Here is a 21,913-nt window from a genome sequence, read left to right as displayed (position 1 = left end):
CTTTCCTCCGGTTGTGTGTGTGTGTGTTTTCAAAGGGTTTATTAAAGAGTGTTCTTAGGAAAGCAATCGCTTTTGATTTTTTGATTTGTCACTTTAAGAAAAAGCTCATTTGTTCACTCTGTCTGCGTAGTAAAGGTAACGTAAGAGAGCAGTTACAGACCTCGTTCTGCTGCACTTCTCTGTGGTAGAGCAATGTGGTCGTTCTTGCAATGTGAGAATAAATTAAACAGTCTCTTCTATGCCTCTCTTCCAAAGACGAGGAGTAACAACAGGAGATGAAATGAAAAGCCATTTTCCTATTCATTCTGGGGTGGCAAAGCCCATATTTTTACTGTCACAGGCTACACGTTTCACTTTACCCACTTTAACAAATTCTGTCACTTCTCTGAATTCAAAATTATTCAATACAAAAGTCCATACATTATCCCAGAATCTGTAAGTATTTAGTAAGCCCCTGAAACTGACCCTCTGGCCAGTGCTGAGGTCACAGCCTTATCAAACTGAGGCAGAACTTGAAGGGCAAGTTGAGGATGATCTGTTGAGACTGTGTGAGCTCAGCTAGGCTCTCCTGAAGACTGTTTCCCAAAGTGGTATTTCTGTACAACTGAGATGCCATGGTTTAGGAGGAAGACATGCTTTCTTCAGGCTTGCATTGATGACCTGTGAGAGGTACTTCCTGCTGTGGGGTGCTCACACTAGGGCCACGGAGAGCCTGGAAGAAGCCCACCTTGCCCAGCCTCTAGCTCCTCCACTGCCACAGAAACCACAGCCTGCTCCAGTTCTTAATAAGATCTGATCCATATCTGACTCCTGCTTCATACACTTCTGCTTAGAAGCATCTGTTCATGTAAAAAAAAAATCTTGTCCCACAGTTCCTGAGATGTGTATTGTCTTGATTACAGAAAATGAAATAAAACTGTTATTTAATTTAATTACATGCGTGTATGTATGTTATATTTTAATAAATATATGGGTACAAAAATAAAATATGTGGGGAGTGGAAGGAGAATAAAGAAATGTCATTAGCCAGGCGTGGTGGTGGCACATGCTTTTAATCCCAGCATTGGGTGACTGAGATAGGAGGATCGCCATGAGTTCAAGGCCAGCCTGGGCTACAAATAAATTCTAGGTCAGCCTGGGTTAGAGTGAGACCCTGCTTCAAAAAGAAATGTGATTCATCTTGTAATCAGGATCTCCTGCTAGGCTGGGATGTTGCATGACCAAGATTAACTTAACATCAATAAGTACACAAAACTGAAGAGTCTGTTAAAGAAAGCGTCTGGAGATGGTAACAAGAAGAAAGCAGATGTGTGTGTTTGGGGACAGGCTCCCTGGGCTGGTAGACAATGACAACAAAATGAGAGGAACATTCTCCTGATGGCTTAGTCGTGCACAGTCAAAATGTGGCAGCAATACCGTCCAGAGCAAGGCTGCACAAGTAATTATGATATCGATCAGCTCTCAGCTGGGGGCAATTCTGTCCTTCAGGGGACACCTGGCAATGCCTGGAGACATTTTTGGTTGGCATATTATAGGTATGTAGTAAATAGAGCCTAGGGAGGCGGAAGGACATCTGCCAGTACACAGCAGCTCCCTCCAACTAAAAGCTATCCAGCCTGAGGACGGACATTGCTCACGTTGAGAACTCCCTTGGTAGACCTAAGGACCAGACACAGGATCTAAGTGAAGTGTATGTAAACAAACCCAGCGACTACCTTTCAAGAAATGGTAGACTCACAGGGGTACATGCTGTTTCCATCCATATAGTAATGCCTGGTGAGAGCCAGCCCATCCATACCTGGAGCATTTTAAAAATGTTTCCGCCGGGCGTGGTGGCGCACAGCTTTAATCCCAGCACTCGGGAGGCAGAGGTAGAGGATTGCCGTGAGTTCAAGGCTACCCTGAGACCACAGAGTTAATTCCAGGTCAGCCTGAACCAGAGTGAGACCCTACCTCAAAAAATCAAAAAAAAAAAAAAAGTTTTCACTATTTGTGTGTGTTTGTGTGTGTGTGTGTGTGTGTGTGTGTGTGTGTGTGTGAAAGAGAGAGAGAGAGCAAGCGAGCACACACCAGGGCCTGTTGGCATTGCAGATGAACTCCAGATACATGCATTACTTCGGGCTTTATGTGTGTGCTGGAGAATTGAACCTGGGTCAGTAGGCTTTGCTAGCAAGCACCTTTAACTACTGACCCATTTCCCCAGGCCCCATACTGGGAACTTTCTACTTCTTTTTCCAACTGCATGGAGCTCAGTGGTGGAGCACTTGCTTAGGATGTATGAGGCCCTGGGTTCAAGCCCCAGTACCACCATTAAGACAAAACCATAATAGCGAGTCCTGGAACCATCAAGTCATTTACAGTTTGAATAAAGTCACTGGGGCCTCATAGTAATGTAACTAGTTATGCATACTGATTTATTTATAGTCATTAAAATAAAGCAACACGATTTTCCTATGATTTATGCTATTATTTTAATTTCACTACTGAAAAGCATTCAAGTTCTAAGGCTACAGAGCACTTAGCTGCAAAAATGCCTTAGAGAGGGCTGGAGAGTTGGCTTAACAGTTAAGGCACTTCCTTGTAAAGCCTAAGGACCCACGTTTGATTCCCCAGTACCCACATAAAGCCAGATGCACAAGGTGGTCCATGTGTCTGGAGTTTGTTTGCAGTGGCTGGAGGCTCTTGTTGTGCCCATTCTCCATCTGCCTCTTTCTCTCTCAAATATAATATATATATGTATGTATATATATATGTATATATATATGTATGTATATATAATGTTAAAATGCCTTAGAGAAACAAGGGTTTTGATGCCGATGTTTGCAATTGGACTGTAACGTATCCTTTCCTTTGTTCCTGTATTTTTGTGGCTTCAATTTGGGGGGGGGCACAATTGCATTATTTCCCCAGTGGCAGTACTTATCTCAGTCTGCCCTTCTTCCTCCAGGCAACACCAAGTATCATCTATCCCCTGATTTCATTTCCCCTAGAAAGCTGAAAAGGACTTTTAGAATGATATTATTGGTTTTGTAACTGGTGCTTCCATCGTAATGCTATTACTGAACCAGCGTTGTGATAAATGGTTTGTTTATAAGGGGAATCACTTTTACACCAAGTAGAAAATTAGACACGCTTCTGCTTGCAATAACAATAAAACCGCAGTTAAAAAAAAAAACAAAAAAACCCTCCAGTTTATTCCCATCTGAATCAGCAGGGAAGTCTAGATGATGCCTTCTGCTCTAAAGCCTTCCAAACCCGATTATAAACTACTAGCACCGTGTCAAAAATTCAGATTTCCTTCTAATCCGATAGACGAGATAGAAGACCAGTGCCTTCTTAACCTCACTCTGACCTGGGCCCTTTAAGAAAGCCAGGCGCTTCCAACTCCACCCTTCAGTTAGCTGCAAGCAGCCCCTACCTTCTTTGCAAAGCAGTTAGTGGAGTGATAAAGTAAGAGAAGAGAGTTCCACTGCCCACTACCCCCCTCCTGCCGGGAAGGAACATTCCTGTTGGAATAAGACTTGAGATAGGATTGGAGGAGAACAATAGTAACTTGTGAAGTATGGAAACCACGCCCCCTCTTCAGATTCTGTCTAGCCAGAATGCTCTTAGCTCCCAGGGTACCCCTGTGAGGCTCCCTGCTAGCTTTCCTCTCCTGACTCGCCCAGCAAGTGAAGCTTCCAGAAAACTGTGTGTGTCATGGACCAGACCCCACAGGGAAAATCAGGGGGAGAAATGCTTCAAGGAAAAGTGAATTATATCACTTGCCATAGAATTAGATTTAGATATACTTACATGTGCTTCTGAAAAGCAGAGCTAAGGGTCCTCCCCACCCCGCCTTTGTTTTCCTTCTGGGACACCAATAGTAACTATATTCAGAAGTGTTCTAGCAACAACAAAACTCACCTAGGAGAAACTTGGGGATTAGCAGTAGTTGACATTTCTGAGCTAGAAGCAGCCATCTTGGTAAAGATGATGTCATTTGGAATACTTGGCATGGTAAAGCTTTTATTCCGAGGTAAGCTGCCAGCTTCTGTTTTTTGGCCCTGGCTAAGTCTTATCATTGGATCTAACAGGTTTAAGGATAAGGGGAGTGGGCCTCAGAGTGGGAAAGTGATCTCTTTAGTTGTCCTCTTAAACGTCTTCGGAGCAGTTGAGAGCTACAAAACACCCCTTTTCTGTTTATGAGTCTGTCCTTCTGTCGACTAAACTTGGATAATAAAAGTAGTCTGGTCAGTTTCACTTTCCAATTTTTATACATAAGTGAAAGCTGTTTTATGTCAACAGGATAAGGTGTTTGAAATCATCTCCCGTGCTGGGCCAGATTTTCCCTACAAGCTTTTCTAGGAGGGAGGGGGAAATAAAAGTAATTGCTCTTTTGAATTTTTGATGCAAGGGAGGCTGGCTCTGTGAATTACAGTAGGGTCTTTTTTTTTTTTTAAACTTACTGTGGTGTTCTATGCGTGAGGAAGACGACGACTGTAAAAGGAAGCCTCACGATTACGTTGTTCTGTCACTCAGTCTAGGCCATTTGTGTAGCACGTCTGCATTTATTTGGGAAAAAATTGCCACTTGAGGTGTGTTTCCACCCTTCTACAAAATGTTTCTGTTCTCTGAGTAGACACATGTTGGTGTCTTGATCTTATCGCGTGAATGTGCTGGAAAATGTTTGCAAGATGCAAAGAGGGAAAAAAAGGGGCGGCGTGGGGGAGGGGAGGCGCAATGTGTCAGGGCTGATGCCCGGGGTCGTCGGCGCCCCGCAAAACCCCGAGCCAGGGGGCCGCGGCGCGGGACCGGCCGAGGGAGGCACGCGCGCACGCGGCGGGCGGGCGGAGCGCGGCCCGGGCTGAGCGCCCACGTGTCCGCGGGCACCTGCGGGGCGGGCGGGAGTTTCCCCGCGCCGGCGAGCGGAAGCGGGCGGGCGGCCCGGCGTGGGCGCACGTGCGGAGGGGGCGGAGCTCGGCGGGGACGCGCCGCCTTCCCCCGCCGCGCGCGGACTCCGGCCGTCCCCGCGTGCGTGCGTCCGTCCGTCCGTCCCCGCGTGCGTGCGTCCGTCCGTCCGCCCCGGAGCGCGCGCATCCGCATCCGCATCCGCATCCTCCCGGCGCTGGGGGCGCGGCGCTGCAGTTCCGCCCGGGCCCGGGCGGGGTCTCTGTTCCCGGCGGAGGAGGCGCCGGCCGCGGGAAGCTCCCTCTCTCCTCTCCTCTCCTCTGCTCTCGCCGCCGCCGCTCCGCGTCTGCGCCCTGCTGCCCGGCGCCCCGCTCGCCGCTCGCCGCGCCCCGCGCCCGCTCGGCCGCCGGGCTCCCCGCGCCCCTCCTCCCCGTCCTCGTGCTCGTCCGCGGCCATGGCCGACAGCGCCAGCGAGAGCGACACGGACGGCGCGGGCGGGCACGGCGGCGGCCCGGCCGCCATGCAGTCGTCCTGCTCGTCGACCTCGGGCGCCGGCGGCGGCGGCGGGGGCGGCGGCGGCAAGTCGGGCGGCATTGTCATCTCGCCGTTCCGCCTGGAGGAGCTCACCAACCGCCTGGCCTCGCTGCAGCAGGAGAACAAGGTGCTCAAGATCGAGCTGGAGACCTACAAACTCAAGTGCAAGGCGCTGCAGGAGGAGAACCGCGACCTGCGCAAAGCCAGCGTGACCATCGTGAGTGTCCCCTTCCCCCGGGTGGGGGGCGCCCGCGCCGCGCCGTCCTCCCGCACCCCGAATCCGGGCGGATCTGCCCGTGCCCGAGGCCAGCGCGCTCCCGGCGGAGGTCTGCTGGCCTCTTGGGGAAGGACGGGGGGGGAGGAGGCGTCCTGGGTGGGAAGGAGGGGACAGGCGGGACTGTCCTCCCCGGGGACCCAGCGCCCCTCGAGGGGCGGTGGGGGGCAGTCCTGAGCCAGTCCTCCACTGTCCCCTCTTCGCCGTGGGTGGAAACCCCTCCGGGGCCAGGCTGGAGGCTGGCGGCGTGGCTGGTGGGGGGAGGGACGGCGGGGTGGGACTTTTTCCAGTCCCCTGGAGCCTGGGTGCTCAGCCTCAGGGGGACCCCGAGTCTTGGGGAGCGGTGAAAGCCGGGGTCTGTCTGGGACCTGGCTGGTGTGTGCTGGGAGACAGGGTGCGCCGCCGGGCTGGGCACCCACTTGGCATCAGGACGGCGCTAGCTGGAGGGGGAGGGAGACGGTGGCCCGGAATCCGGGAAGTGGAGTGCTTTTGGCCAGGACGGTGAGGGAAGGGCGGGTGCCCGAGCCAGCGATCCTCGCACCTCGTTGGGAAGCCCTTTCTTTTTGGGCAGGGAGGGTGGGCGGGACCGAGCCGGGGTGAACGGGCATCCGAACGCCCGCTGGGACGGGGCTGGCGCTGGAACCGGGATGGAGGGTGGCCGCCAGGACTCCGCTTGCAGAGCGAGATGTACGTGTGCTTTCTTCATCGGTGGCGGAGGGGTTAGGATCCTTTAGGAAAGACAGGCCGTCTGCTGTGTTTCCACCTGGCACCTGGAGGCTCCCGTGGAAGACGGTGAAATTAGGTTTGCATTCTGCTTCCTGGTTTGGCAGGCGTGTTTGTAGAAAAAGGCCCCAGTAGCGGTGATGGGGCGAAGGGTAACTAGAAAAAGTACTTTCAGTGCTCTCTCACCCACCGTCCTGACTCAATTAGCATGCAGAATCCCCGCAGACAGCCCTATTCACTTCAAAACAGTTCCCAGCCTGCGGCAGGAAAGAAAATGTCAGGAAATCAAGGGGATAAAACTCCCCGAGCCGATGCATCAGAGACAGACAGAGACAGAAATTTGGGGATTAGGTCAAGGATCACACCCTTGGGAAGATTTAGGGTATCTTAATGTCAGGAAAAAGTCTTAGTGAAATATGTGTATGTGTGTTTCCCCAGGCCTGACTCCTGGATGGCATTTTTGATTTGTGAGGATTGTAGGTTTTCTCTGTGTGATACCAGGCGGTCTAGAAAACCGCCTTGCACGCTCAGATCCGGCCCTGGTGAATGGAGGTGGGCTTACATTCACGTATCTCCAGACTGGAAAGTTCTTGAATTGCCCTTTTGGTAGGAAAGGGGAGGAATTTGCGCAGGCAGCTGCTTCCAAGCCTCCAGCTTTCTTGGCTGAGGGAGAGCTGGAGGCCATAAGTTAGTAAATAAGAAGGCTGGCCTGTGCAGACTGTGACCTATGGAAAGTAGGAAAACTTCTGGAAGTTACCCTAGTCTTCACATGCATTGAGCAATTCAGGCTGTTTTTGTTTGAGAGAGAGGGAGAGATGGGGAGGAGAGACCATGAAAGGCTTATCTGATTGACTGTTTAGAAGTAGGTGTGTCACTTGCACACAAACACATTGGCCTTCAAGGACCAACATGTTTGTTCCTGGTGTGTAAGACCAGAGGCCTTCTGCATACCGTGCACGGTGGTGGCTTTATTTCCTGGCACTTACCCACTCACATACACTTGGCGAAGTGTTCTATGGCCTTCCTGAGTACAGATGAAGAAATGTTCCAGGGGCTGGCGATAGGGCTCACTGGGTTAAAGGCACTTGCTTGTAAAGCCTGGTAACTCGGGCTCGATTCCTCAGTGTCCATGTAAAGATGCACACATCTGGAATTCATTTGCAGGAGCAAGAGGCCCTGGCATGCCCATTTCATCTCTCTCTGCCTGCAAGTAAATAATAAGTAAAGCATTTAAAAAATGTTCCAGAAGATAGGTTGGAAAACCGAGGCACTTCTCAGTTTACCTTCTAACGTATTCAGGTAGAGACCTAAAGTGGTGGTTCACCTGGTTCCTGGGTTCTTGGCAGGTGTTACCAAAGGGTTAATTAGCTCATGCGGAGAAGAAAGTCCATAAAGCTTTGGTCTGGGATGGAAATGGTGTGGGTGGGGTGAGTGCCCTCTTGGATGTGTTCTGTGTGTCACTGTGAACCTGCCCTTTGTATGGTTTATGTCACAGTTAAGCTGTGAGATTCCTGAGGAGCCTGACTCCAGCTTTGCTCTTGCTAGTAGCTATCCAGGACGTTTGTGCGAAGGCCTAAGTAATCAGTTAGGCAAAGCCCCTAGCAAACTTCTCAGTATGTTAGTTAATTTGACGGGAAGATGGAACCATAATCTTGTTTCTTGCCTTCTTGGTTGTTGTTAATCCGTCTGATTATAACATTAACTTTGATGGTGATGAACACTAAAGGTGACTGTGGCTGTCTTGGCCTTGAACACTTTCCAAAGGCACTTTGCCTTGCAGCTGCAACCTAAGAGAGAGAGAGACACCCACTATCTTTTCCCCTTAAATACGCTTTATTTTTTAAAGCAGGTTTAGAGTCACAGTAAAAAATGAGCAAAAGGTACAGTTTCCCACTTACTGTCTGCTCTCCCTCACCTCCTGCCAGTCTGGTGCACCATTATGTGATCAGAGTGGGTGAACCCGCACGGCTCTTCAGCAGTTTACATCAGAGCTCACTGTTGCAGTCATTGAGTCTATGATCTGAACACGTGCGAGGACACTTTACTCACCACAGCGGTGGCATGCATACTAGATTTCCTACCCGAATAGCGTTCTGTGCTTTCCTCTCCTTCCCCTTTCAGCACCCGAAACCAGCGATGCTTTTCCTTTGCATAGTTTTGCCTCTCCCAGAATGTCCTCCAGTTGGGATCAGAGTTGGAAGCCTTGATTGGATCCACTGTGTTTTTAACCTCCCCATGGCTTGTTGCTTTTTAGTGCTAAGTTATATTTTATTGTTTGGGTGTCACTGACCATCCATCCGTCTCCTTGCTGAAGGGTGTCTTGGTTGCTTTTTAGAATTTCAGCAGTTGCAAATAAAACGGCCATAAACATTCATATGGCAGTTTTTTTTTTAATTAATTAATTAATTTATTTGAGAGCGACAGACACAGAGAGAAAGACAGAGGGGAGAGAGAGAGAATGGGCGCGCCAGGGCTTCCAGCCTCTGTAAACGAACCCCAGACGCGTGCGCCCCCTTGTGCATCTGGCTAATGTGGGACCTGGGGAACTGAGCCTTGAACCGGGGTCCTTAGGCTTCACAGGCAAGCACTTAACCGCTAAGCCATCTCTCCAGCCCATACGGCAGGTTTTTGTCTAGACCAAAAGATTGCGGCTCATTAGAGTAAATGCCCAGTGGTACAGTAGCTGGATTATGCGGTAAGCGTGCGTCTAGTTCTGTAAAGAAAACTGCTGGGCTGTCTTCCAGTGGGGCTGGCACTCCTAATTCCCATCAGCAGCGAGTGAGAGTGGCTGGCGTCCTACATTCTCACTCACTGGGTCTCATCAGTGTTTTAGATTTGGGTCTTTCTCACAGATATGTCATAGAATCTCATTGTTGTGCCTGTTTCCCCCACCCCACCCCTACAGTCAAATTCCAGGCCAGTAGAAACTGCAGCCAGTGGCCTCTTGTCTCATTCTGGCCAAGTGTTCCACTTCATAAAGACAGGGCCGTGGGCCTGTGTCCTGAGCATCCGAATAGTAGAGGCAGACATTGCCCCTCCTCTGTGTCTGTAAGTGCCGGTGCATCAGGGAGTCTGAGCCTCCAGTGCTTTTTGTTTGGGGCTTAGAGATAGAAGAGAATGTTTGGAGTAGTTATCCAATTTTACCCATTAGAGCAGCAGCAGAACAAGGCTACTGATTATAGATTACAGTTTCTTCTTTTGGACCAGGGAAATAAACAGAAATCAGATGCTAACTGACCTCTTTGAGGAGTGGTGATCAGTTATATCCTCTGAGGAAGAACAGAGTCTCATATTCTCTGACTCAGCGCCTTCGGGCGCTGGCTGGCTGGCTGGTCTCTCTAAGGGTGAGGAGAGTGGACCCAGGGCAGTTACTGATTGGGGGCCTGCAGGGTTCCCCGAGTCCTCAGCTAGCTCTGGGTGTCCTGTGCAAGCAGTGTCAGCCTTCAGTATGTAGTTACTTTGGAAATAAAAGCCCAAGATAAATCACTTGTATATCATGTCTTTCTCTGATTAAAAAGGAATCCTGTCTTACAGAAGTTTAGTGAGATGCAGAGACGGAAGCACGTTTCCAGTGGTGCTGGAAACTCATGCTGGTGCGCGAGTGAGAAACCCGACCGCGTGCGCACGGGCAGTTCCGAGGCACCATTTCCGAATCAAATGCATCCTGTAGTTGTTGGTGTGCATCTTGGGTTATTGACCCTGGAAGCCTCATTATGTTATTTTCCATTTATTCAGGCTTCATTTTGGCAGACTCTGAACCTGCTTGATTAACGTTACCCTTGGAAATAGGAGGGTGTCTTTCCCTCCACCCTTGTCGAGTAAAAAAGTGTTTTAAGATTCTTATGGAAACACTAAACTTTAAACATAATTTTGAGGAATCTATGACATCATGGTTAGTTAGGTTGCTTAAAGAGGCTGTTCCCTTGTGTTTCATCCGTATTTAAAGCTGGGTGCACATTTGTGAGTGTCTTCTATGTTTTATGCCATCTACTGAATTAATTTGCCAAAACAGACAGAACACCCCAAACCTTCAGGAGGTCATGCCAGTCTTTTACAGTGCTCTTGTTAATGTTTGCTAAAAGTGGGAATAGAGAATCCAGTTTTGGGTTCACCGCATCCCAAGCAAACACCAGAGCAGTCCTTGCTTCCACTGCCCTCTGCAGTCAGTTAAACTTTCTGGTGATTTCCTACGCTGTGGCCAGCCCGGTTTGCTTCTCAGCCATGCCGCTCACGTGTGGCTGGTGCCTGAGCCCTCACTGGCCTGCACTGTGAGCATGTGTGTACCATCTCCTTTAGAGTGTACTTTTGCCCGTCACTGCCCCTCTCTGCCACCTCCCACCCAGTGTTCCCTGGCACTGCTTCTATTCTGGCCTCTCGGGAAAGTAATGCGTGAAAGGCTCTGAGGTGGCCTGTGGCTAGAGTCCACTGGACAGCACTGTTGTCACAAGGCGTGTGCTTCTTTACAGGGCCACAGAACCCATCTGTTGTCACTTTCTCCACTGCGATCTTCCTCAGTAGATGTGGGAATTCTTTTGGGGGTGCCATTTGCCTTGCTCATCTTGTTCCCAGGTGTCTGGCATGCTGCGAACACCTGAAGGTTGATGAGCGGGCTCCTGAGGCTTCCCTTGTGTGGATGGGGCAGTTTGTGTGTGTTGTTGTTCTGAGGTGAAGTGCTGTGTACTGTCGTCTGTCCCTTGTGTTCATAGGGTCACTCTCCTGAAACAGCAAACCCCATTTCACTGTTGGCTAAACAGAAGGGGTGGATGCGTGGATACACTATATTGTGCGGCCACCGACGTCAGTGTGCGTCTTGAGCCCTTGCCTTCCAGCGTGGTGACGACATTGCAGGACACCTGTGGCACACACCTGGGTGTACCCATGCTCACTTCTGGAAGGGGACAGGCATCCTCAGGTTGTGGGTTGGGCCTGGGGACTGAAGCAGCCCTGTTGCCAAGTGTTTATGTTCAGGTCTGCTGCTTAGGTGTTGAGGGTGCTCACAGATCATTCCAGATGTTTGCCATGGCTTGTGTCCACCTCTGGAAACATCTGGCCATCACAGGCCACGAATGAGTGCAAATCGAGTCTCCATGGAGAATAGATGTGACAGCAGGAAGGGGAGACTTGACTGGCCGAGAGGAGCTGGGAGGCTTTGGCAGCCCTGTGTGGTTTCCCTCCCTGAAGCCGTCCTCACCTTCAAAAGCGGCAAGGCCTGGCAGGGGTAACTATCTTTCTTGTCCTTTCTGGGTCATTTTTTTCCCTCCGTGGGGAGGTTCTGGTTTTTGTCTTTAGCCATAGTACAATTGCTTTTTGGTGTGTTGGGTTATTGTCCCAGCTAGCTGAGGGAATGCTCAACCCAGTGTGTGCCTGTATGGTGGTTGCTTCGGTTTCCGGACTGGAGTGACTGCTCCAGAAAATGCTTCTAAGCATCAGGATAGTGCAGTGGTGTCACCTTGCAGAGTCTTCCTCTCACCTCAAGACTGTCACATTTTCATAGTTTCTTTAAAAATATTTATTTCAGAGAGAAAGAGAAAGGGGCAGGTTGAGAGAGCGAGCGTGAGCGAGTGCGCGTGTCCAGATGGACATGCCAGGACCTCTATCGACTGCAAATGAATTTCAGACGCATGTGCCACCTCGTGCTTCTGGCTTATGTGGTTACTGGGGAATCAAACCTGAGTCCTTAGGCTTACCAGGCAAGAGCTGTAACTGCTAAGCTATCTCTCTAGCCTTTAGTTTAAATGGCTGTCAAATCCACAGTTGTGAAGTTTATCCCAACTCCTATACCAGTAAATTACAAACATCTTGAGTTTTAGGGGAAGGATATTTAAAGGGAAGGGCTCACAAAGTGATTGATGGTTATGTAGAATAACTGCTTCTCTTCAATGTGATTGATGGTTATATAGGATCAGTACTCTCTTCACTTGTCTCTACATCTAGTGTTAAAGATTTTTATTAGTTTATGTTGTATAAAGAGATGGTTTCTTAGACATTTTTATATAGTATATCATGTACTCTTACTGTATGTCTGTCCCCCACTGTCCAGAGTATGTTTTAGCAATTGAAATTCACAATCCCCATTCGTTGTTTAATGGGGACATTTTATGTTATCTCCTACCCTACCTTTGCTTCCTCAGAAAGGCTCAAGATGACAGGCAGTAAATCGAGCCTTACATAGACAGGAATTGGCCTTCAAGTGTTTACTCTTGCCCTCCCGAGTGCCAGTTACTCAGAAATACCCGAAGGGAATGTGACGGCTCTTCGAGTGCCTAGCAGAGAACACGCCTGACCATGTGGCTTGGCCCTGACCAGACACCACAGATGAGTAAATGGAGAGGGACTCACCCCTTTCTCTCCACCCGGAAGACTTGGGCCCAGCACACTTCCATGAAAGTAAGGAAGTTAGGGCAGACTCTTACTAGGTTCTGTGCCCGGACACTGCTACCATTTGTCCTCCAAGATGAAGGTCAACTACGGGAGTGAGTGCATTTAAGGAAAAGAGGGCATCATAGAGTCTCACAGTTTAATTAGCTTGTAGTTTATTTTGTAAGGGGGAGAGTTTGCTGAGATGGCATAGAATGTGTTTGCTTTTCATTTTCCTTTTGTATGATGGTGATTGAAAATAAATGGCATTGATGTTTTAATTTCAAAATTTGCATTTCTGTACAGCAGAAATTGCCCAGGTGCTTTTATTTTTTTAAATGTGTGTGTCTGTGTTTAGGCCGGAGGACAGTCTTCCTTGTCATCCTGGGAACACACCATGTTTGTTTTTCTGATGGTCTGGAGCTCACCAATTAGGCTAGACTGGCCGGCCAGGGAGCCCCATAAGTCCTCCTGTGTCCCCTCCCCATTGCTAGAATTACGTGTGCATGCCACCATACCCGTCACTGACGTGGGCACTGGGTATGGAGCTCAGGTTCTTCTGTTTGCAAGGCCAGCACGTTACTGATGCGCTCTCTCCCCAGCACCTGGGTGGTTTTTCTTTCTGTTCAACGCTGTGGCCCACCTGCCTTACTGTCGGAGGGACTGAATTTCCCATGTTTTTAATCCGAAACTATGTGAAAGCCAAGATTTCTTAAGGTAAAATTAATTAGAGATAGTATTTTACATGCAAGTTTGAATTCCAGCTCATTAAAAAGGAAGTGCTGATGGACGGGCTAATCTTCCACACATCTGTTCCAGATCAGTCCGGTCTCTGAGGGTGCCAGGTGTGTGCTCTGAGTGATCTGCTTAATACCCACCAGGGCATCTCAGGGCACTGGGGATCACATGAGGCCACTTGGCTGAGGAGCAGAGATGGGGTGTCAGGCAGACAGAGGCCATGATTCAGAAAGGGTTTCCAAAGAAGGAATGAGGAAATCAAAGAATGAAAGCAGCGTGGATTATGAGTGAGCCAAAGAAAGTTCTTAGAAATCTAGTTACCTGCACCAACCATGTCATGCGTTGCTCTCAAAAGGAACAGTTTGAATCTTTTGTGCCATCGGCCTTCTGACATTGAGTTAGGGGGCTAAAAGATTGAGATAAAAGTAACAATGGTTCAATATGGAAGTAATTTCCTCAATCCATGAAACTAATTTCTTGTTAGTGATCATTTTCCCCCAATTACCATGAAATTAACAAGTGACTCTGGTTGGGTTGAGTGTTTTTATTTGGAGGAGGATCTTTTTATTATTATTATTATTTTTTTTTATTTTTGTTTTTTCGAGGTAGGGTCTCGCTCTATCCCAGGCTGACTTGGAATTCACTATGTAGTCTCATAGTGGCCTTGAACGCACAGTGATCTCCTACCTCTGCCTCCCAAGTACTGGGATAAAGGCGTGCGCTTCCACACCCTCCTTTTATTTTTATTTTTTGTTCAGGAGGTTCTTTACAGACTTTGAATGTGTCTCTGCTTCCTTTGGTGGTTCCAGGTAAGAAACAGCAAACCTTGAGAACAGCCGTCTTAGTGGTTAATGTCTTTGTTACCCACAGAGTACAGTTCTTAAGCCCATACTCATAGAGTGTACAGCTTTTGGGCTCTAGTACCACCTGGCCGGGGCTGTGTCTTTGGGGAAGTCTGAACTGCTTTATACCATTCTGAACCTTGAACCCAAGGAGTTGCTTATGGATAAATAATGTTAGGCACCAAGAGACGATGCCAGTGGCCTTTTTTTTTTAACTTGTGGTTTTTTAAAATTTAATTTTGACAACTTTATACATAAAATATATTTTGATCTTATTTATCCCCATTGCCTTCTTATCCCATTCTCACTAAAGCCTTCCTATTATCATGTCTCTTTATTTGATTTTCTTGTGACCCATTGAGCTTAAGTTAGAGTTGCTCGTGTGAGCATGGGTAGGGTTATTCCCTGGAGCATGGCACACCTCTGAAGAGCTCGACTCCCTTCTCCCAGCATCCGTTAACTGCCAGTAGTTCATGTATCTTTTTATACTTTATTTATTTGGGACAGTGAGAGGGAGGGAGGGAGGGAGGGAGGGAATGGGTGCACCAGGGCCTCCAGCCACTGCAGATGAACTCCAGACTTGTGTGCCACCTTGTGCATCTGGCTTTTGTGGGTACTGGGGAATCGAACCTGGGTCCTTAAGCTTTGCAGGCAAGAGCCTTAACCACTAAGCCATCTCTCCAGCCCTAAGCGATTTTTATTTATTCTAGAGAGGAAAAGACAGAGTAAGGAAGAGACAGAGTAAGGAAGAGGCAGAGAGAGAGAATGGATGTACCAAGGCTTCCAGCCATTGCAAATGTATTTCAGGTGCATGTGTTACCTTATGCATCTGGCTTTTGTGGGTCCTGGAGAATCAAACCTAGGTTCTTAGGCTTCACAGGCAAGTGCCTTAACCAGTGAGCCATTTCTTCATCTCCTAAACCATTTTTAAGTGGACAAAATGCAGTAATGTTCAGTACACTCATGGTGCTATGCAGCCATCTCTATTGTCCATGTCCAGATCATTTTCTTATCCTAGGCAGAAACTCTGTCCTCATTTTACATCTCCACTTTCTCTTCCTTTTGTAATCTCTATTCTTAGTGACTTTTACTCCCATCCATCCATCCATCCATCCATAATTTGTGGTAGTGAGAATGGAACCCAGGACTGTGCTCTTGCCAGGCCACATGCTCTTCCACTGAACTATATATGCTCAACTCCATTTTAATTATTAATATTTTAAACTTCTTCTGTGTGTGCATGTGTCTGGGTACGTTTGGTGCTCATGTAGATCAGTGCACAATTTGGAGGTGTCTGTGATCTGCCCTTTTTGAGAAAGGGTCTCTTGCCAGACCTCAGATGAGAACATTGGGCTTAGCTGGCCAGGGGGCTTTTGATTCTCCTGGCCCCACCTCCCCCTGTTGCTCACTTTGGGGTCACAGATGCTTGCACCAGTTTGCATAGGCTTTTCCCACAGGTGCCAGGAATTAAACCCTGGCTGACAGGTTTGTAAGTAAGCAAACACTTTGAACCGCTGATGCATCTCTCTTGCCCTCTTTTTTTGTTTTTGTTTTTTTAAAACTGTAATCACAGTAGCTTTCTGGCTTTTTGTAGTTGTGTTTCAGTACAGGTGCCTTAAGTTTTAATGTTCAGTATGTCCTGCAACAAGCATGGTCTGTGCTCTGTGCCTAATGCCCTAGTTTGTACTGAGCTAGTTTGCACCTCGATGGAGAAGGGACTTTGCTCTAGTACCTCACAAATTCCTGTTGCATGGTTGTTTTTTCAAAGTGTGTGATAAGTATTTAATTTCCTTGGCATTCTGAATAAACCATCATTTAAAGAAGAGTGAAGGGGAAAAAGTCTATGGCACTTTCAGTCACCAGCATTGTCCCTCTTCCGCCTCTTTTTGTGTTGCTGTGATAATGGAATGTTCCTTTGGTGCTCAGTGTGGGAGAGGCTCTATTGGGAAGGGATTGCCTGTACCTTCTTGTCTAATCCTCCCATAATCCTATGTGGATCAGTACCCCTGTATCCATTGCGGGAAACTTGCACATGTAGGTGCAGAGAGAGTTCCATAATTGGTTTGCTGTCTTTGACTTTCAGGTGGGGCTAAAGGTTGGAACTTAGGTCTGGCTTTAGAGCCGAAGTTCACAGTCACACCACCTACAGGAGGGCGGCGTATTAACTTGGGGACAATTTTGTCTTGATCTGGTTGTAGGCATTTCCTTTTGGTTTCTGCACAGATCTGTTCCTTAGTTAGGTGCTGAGGGCTGCTCCATTCCCTGCAAATTCCCAGGACTCTGGACCTGGGGGATGGTTGCCAGGGCAGCAGACTCTGTCTGGGAAAAGCACAGCCATGTTGGTGAGGGTGTCTGCAATGCCCAGGAAATGCCCTGCTCCCCCCTCCTTTTCGGTTTTTGGAGGTCTCTCTCTGGCCCAAGCTGACCTGGAATTCACTATGGAGTCTCAGGGTAGCCTCAAACACGGTAATTCTCCTACCTCTGTCTCCTGAGTGCTGGGATCAACGGCGTGCCCCATCATGCCCGGCTTCTGCTCCCCTTTCTGGCCCCTCCGCCCTGTCCGGTTGGTGCCTGCTCACTGTCCTCTTGCGCTGCACCCTACATACCCCAGCACCTTCCGTTCATAGCATAGCCACGTGGGCGCTGCCGCCTCTCACCCCACTCTGGAATCAGTCTGCCTCTGCTTATGTTACAGCCTCTGTTTATAAAGAGTCCAGCCGGGAGTTGGAGAGATGGCTCAGTGGTTAAAGACAATTGTTTACGAAGCCTGAAGGCCCTGATTCAATTTCTCAGTGCCCACATAAAGTTAAACACAGAAAGTCTGCTGAGCAAAGTCCAAGTGGAGTTTTTAAACATTTTACTTTTATTTATTTATTTCAGAGGGAGAGAAGGGGGGAGGAGAATGGGCGCACCAGGGCTTCCAGCTGCTGCAGACGACGTCTAGACCCTTGCGCCACCTTGTGTATCTGGCTTACGTGGGTACTGGGAAATTGAACCTGGGTCCTTTGGCTTTGCAGTCAAGAGCCTTAACTGCTGACCTATCTCTCCCGCCCTGTCTTACTTCATTTTGTGTTGCTGTAACAAACAACCTGATCCTGGGTAATGTGTAAGGGGAATGAGTCATCTCTCCATTCCCCAAGTGGATGTGTGTGTATGTGAATGCCAGTGTTAGTATGTGTGCATGTTTGTGTGTGGGAGCCAGAGATCGATGTTAGGTTTCTGCCTCAATTGCTGTCCACTATACTGTTATTTTTGAGACAGGGTCTCTCACTGAACCTGGAACTGGCTAGAACTGGCCAGAAAACCTTAGGGATACCCTGTACCCACCTCCCTAGTGCGGGTGCCCGCTGCCATGCCCGGCTTTCATGTGGGTGCTGAGGATCCAAGCCCAGGCCTTCATGTTGTTTGATAAGCACTTCGCTGCCTAAGCCATCAACTCCCCAATCCCTGGGTTATCTTTTCCCAACAAATATATTGAGGTCCTGTTGTATGTCAGGAAATAGGTCCGTGTGTACCACTCAGGTGAGACTGCCTGGGAGCTGGTGGAGTCCATCTCCAGCCAGCAGCATGTCCAGATCAGAAAGCTTGCTGCTCATGGAGGGGATGTTTCAGCCAATACCTAAAGGAGAGAGAACTTAAAGTTGACCCAGAGAACGTGGGGTTGGTACTTTCTGCACACAAGCAGAACCTGATGCCCCGAGACAAGCTTGGGAAGAGCACAGGGGCCAGGCTGGTGCATCTGCGTTCCTTACAGTATCCGGGGTACGGAGGGAGAGGGTGGGGGAATGATGGCAGCATTTCTGCCTTCCAGAAACCGCACTGGCTGCTTGGTGCACACATTCGTTCATTCTCTTCCAGAGCTGTTTGAAGACAGGCACTTTGTCACTAGACAATCTCTCACTCCACCAGGTGCAGCATATTAGAATCTCACTGGCACAGTTCTCTACTTCCTGTGGCCCTTTGGGGTCCTCCATCACCCCAAATATCGCAGTTCGTGGTTATCATGGCCTCTGACTGGACCTTGTGTGCTCACTGGCTCATGCAGGCCTGCTCTTTGGAAAGGCGCTTGTTTTGGCCCACAGCTTTAGTACGGTAGCTATTCAGAACTTACCTTGGAACGTGCCCTTGTTCACGTTTGCAGTGTTGAATGGAGTAGTCTGCCACAGTGTGTCACAGTGCGTGAGCCGTGTCCAGACTGCGGAGGCTGAGGTTGAGCGTGCTGGGGTGTCTGCTGCCAGCCACACCCCAGCCCTTGCTCACATACCCTTTCATCAGGATGCCCCAGAATCTTGTTCAGGAGAGACTCACTGTTTGCACCTGAACGTCACTAAACTGGAGCCATGGAGCATTTTGCGCACCTGACTTCCCTCCTAGTTTATTGATAGTCAGTGTTTTCCATGTTTGCTAATACAGGGCGATGGCATTTTTATTGCTATGTTGTGTTTTCTGTGTGTGTTATCTGAAGTTTTCAGCTTTAGTTTCTGCTTCTCGGGTGGCCCCACCACCACTCCCTGAGTGCCCCTCCTGAGTAACCACGCATCTCTGTGTGCCCTACTTCCTTCCCTCAGTACTGGTCCCTGGGCATGGGACAGGATGGGAGGAGCGTGCAGGTCTCTGTAGGTCCTAGGGGCAGTCACATGAGCTGCCAGCTGCCTGAAGATGACAGTATTGGGCTTGGTTTAGAATTGCAGGCTGTGTAGGGTTGATACATACCCATGGTGCTTCACTCCACTGCTGTTGTGACCATCCACAGGAAAGTGCTCATTTGTGAAATATTTCTGTAGAGAGTGACATTAAAGAGTACTGCTTCCCAGCCTACCCCTCAGTTTTCTACAGTTGCACAAAATACATTTCAAAATAATCCTGTTCCCACTACCCGTCAATAATGGTGATGGTCGAGTTGTCTCTTGAGAGCTGAGAGGGGAGGCAGCGCCAGGATGCCAGGGACCTCATGCTGGGGCGGGGGGGGGGGCTGAGGGCTGACTGGGAGCTTGCCAGTTCCTGAAGGTTTTACTTGTTGAGCCAAGCTTGAACCATTGCTCGAGGTTACAGTAACAGTAGGACAGGGACAAACCTGCCTCCTGAAAGATGTCCCCACCTCTCCAGGGTTGTAGGGCTTTTTTTTTTTTTTTTTTTTTTTATTCTTTCTGGAAAAAGCCGACGTGAACTTGTTCTCCTTTCCTGGCATGAGCACTGTGTGACTTTTGACCCTGCTGACAAAGGGCAGGATTTCAGAACGTGGGCTTTGATGGGTGACACGCTAGTGCACCTTCTGCTTAGCTGCCGGCGTAAAGAGCAGAAACCACAACGAGTCTCTGAGATTGTGCATGCAGAGCGGGCGAGCTTGCAGAACCTACACAGGGAAGGACGGCCTGGGGTATAGCAAGGGACAGGTCTGGGGAGACAAGTTTTTCTCTGTTTGCAGAGGACTCCTCACATGCCCTGTTGTTTCTGTTTCCTTAGTCTGCCCTCCCTCTTTCCCCCAGCCAGTACTATGGTAGCTTGGGGACGTCTAAGGTTGAGGAGCCAGGACTGTGCCTTTCACTGGGACATTCACATGATCCGGTTGGCTTACTGTGAAGGCTGTGCAGATGGTGAGGGGGCAAGGAGCATACCTTGTCATAGCGCAGTCAGCACAGTGCTTGCCTTGCAAGCCTGAGGACCTGAGTGGAACCCTCAGAAGCCACATGCGATGCCAGGTTCGGTGGTGCATGCATGCTTGTAACCCCACATTGGGGTGGCAGGCACAGGTGGATCCCAAGTCCCATTGGCCAGCCTGCTTGGCAAGATTCAGGTGAAAGTGTAAGAGAAAAGCAAAAGAGAACACCAGACTTGATCTCTATAGACAGACTGTTTATCGAGAGAAACAGCGAGGGGCGGGCAGCATCTTTCTGTGGGATGAAGGCTGAAGCACTGAGCCAGGTGAGGGTGTAACTTATAAGGAGGCTTTTAAGAAAAAGAGACTGTCTTAGCTGTATGTGCATGGGAAGTAGGTAAGGAACTGTAGTTATTCGTGTCCTTGTTTAGAGTAAGTTTTTTTTTTTTTTTTAAGTCAAATTGTCTAGGGAGGCTATCCCACCAGATGGTTTTTGACCCAGTCTCAAAATTAAATAAGTAAACAGAATGAGAGGTGTTCCTGAGGGTAACACGCAGTGCTGTCTTTGACCACCACACATCCGTGCATTCGTCATGTCAGGTGCAGCTATACGCATACACACATGTGCACACCCTCCTCCCCCATGACGCATTGGTTTGCTTTAAGTTATTTTTAAATTTATATGGATGCCCCACAGGTTGCACGGAACACACATGTAACTAAAAATGACTTGTTTATCTGCTCCTCATCTTCAATTGGGCATCTTACGTCTTATATCTGGCAGTACAGATCCTTGGCAGACCTGTGTTCATCTCAGCTCTGCTAACCTCTAGCTGATCCTGGGGCAACCCGGCCACTCTAAGCCACTTTGCCTTCTTGGGAATCCTGGTATCTTAGCTCTCCTGACAGTGGGTCAAAAATTAGGGAAGGCCTTAGGAAGCATTCAGCATGGAAGCTGCTTTCCTCTTTCTCATTTTCCAGTTACTTCCTGCCTCTTTTCTTTTCATCCCACATGGACATGGGGCCAGTGGCTGCCTTGGAAACAGCAGGTGCCTGAGCCTGTCTGGGGTGTCTCCTCCTGGCCTCTCTGAGCTCCCTTCCACTTTTCTGTCCTCTGCTTCCTGGTTACCTCCTGGAGGCGGGCGCTCTGGCTGTGCCTCCCATGGGCCTCTCTTTGTGGGCCACACTCCACTCCCTTGTTTGCTTGGCCTCCTGGCTTCTGACTGTCTGTGGGGGCCGCGCCAGTCACACATCCCCGTGCGAGCCCCTGTTCTCAGCGTGCTAGGCTTTGGCTGGACTCTGGAGTCTGCGTCTGCCGTCTGTGTGGCTGGCAGGTGAGCGGCCTGCCTTCCGAGTCCTGAAAGCGCTTCCAGCGAGGCCCTGGACGGCAGGCAGCTCTGCCTGCTGCTTGTACCTTTGACACGCGCCTGTGGACTTGGGCCCCAATACGTTGAGCCTGGGATACCTGCCTCAGAGTGCAGCTCGTGTGCTACTGCAGTTTTGGGGCCTCGGAACAAAACTGGGGGTCACTGTTCTTGGAGCGTCACAGATCGAGAGTGCAGGAGCCAGGGTCATTCAGCGGCTGGCCTCTCTTCTTTAGCACACTGTGTTTCTGTGGCCACTTGCTGCTGTGAGGGAGGGTCTATGAAAGTCCTTGCAGGAGGTCAGAATGTAAAGCTGGAGTTGGTCATTACCTTATATTTTCAGTTAATCCATGTGCCCCGTAGGCTGGGCAGTTGCCTAGCAGATCCTTAGGAAAACTTTCCTCTGGGGCTGGGAGACGGCTGGATGGGAAAAATGCTTGCTGTACAAGTGTGAGGACCTGAGTTTGATTCTCAGAACCCATATAAAAATGCTGGGTGTGGGAGCACACACTACTAATTCCAGTGCTGTGGAGGCAGAGACAAGAGGAGTTTTAGGGCTTAGTGACTAGTCTAGCTGAACCAATGAGCTCCAGGT

At 49.2% G+C, this 21,913-nt stretch overlaps 1 protein-coding gene and 1 pseudogene across 1 annotated transcript in view; one reads left to right on the top strand and one right to left on the bottom strand.

Moving 5' to 3' along the window:
- Positions 1-300: 300 nt before the first annotated feature.
- Positions 301-616, bottom strand: LOC101594181 (annotated as a pseudogene).
- Positions 617-5,344: 4,728 nt separating this feature from the next.
- Ccdc6 (coiled-coil domain containing 6) overlaps positions 5,345-21,913 on the top strand; it is a 98,617-nt gene continuing 82,048 nt past the window's right edge. Inside the window, exon 1 of the mRNA XM_004657783.2 lies at positions 5,345-5,641. Coding sequence (XP_004657840.2) covers positions 5,345-5,641 — 297 coding nt within the window. The remainder of the gene's footprint in view (positions 5,642-21,913) is intronic.

Source organism: Jaculus jaculus, chromosome 18 (genome assembly GCF_020740685.1).
Source record: "Jaculus jaculus isolate mJacJac1 chromosome 18, mJacJac1.mat.Y.cur, whole genome shotgun sequence".
In the NCBI taxonomy this organism is placed as follows: Eukaryota; Metazoa; Chordata; class Mammalia; order Rodentia; family Dipodidae; genus Jaculus; species Jaculus jaculus.
The sequence above is the reverse complement of the archived record's forward strand: the minus strand, read 5'-3'. Positions and strand labels throughout refer to the sequence as shown.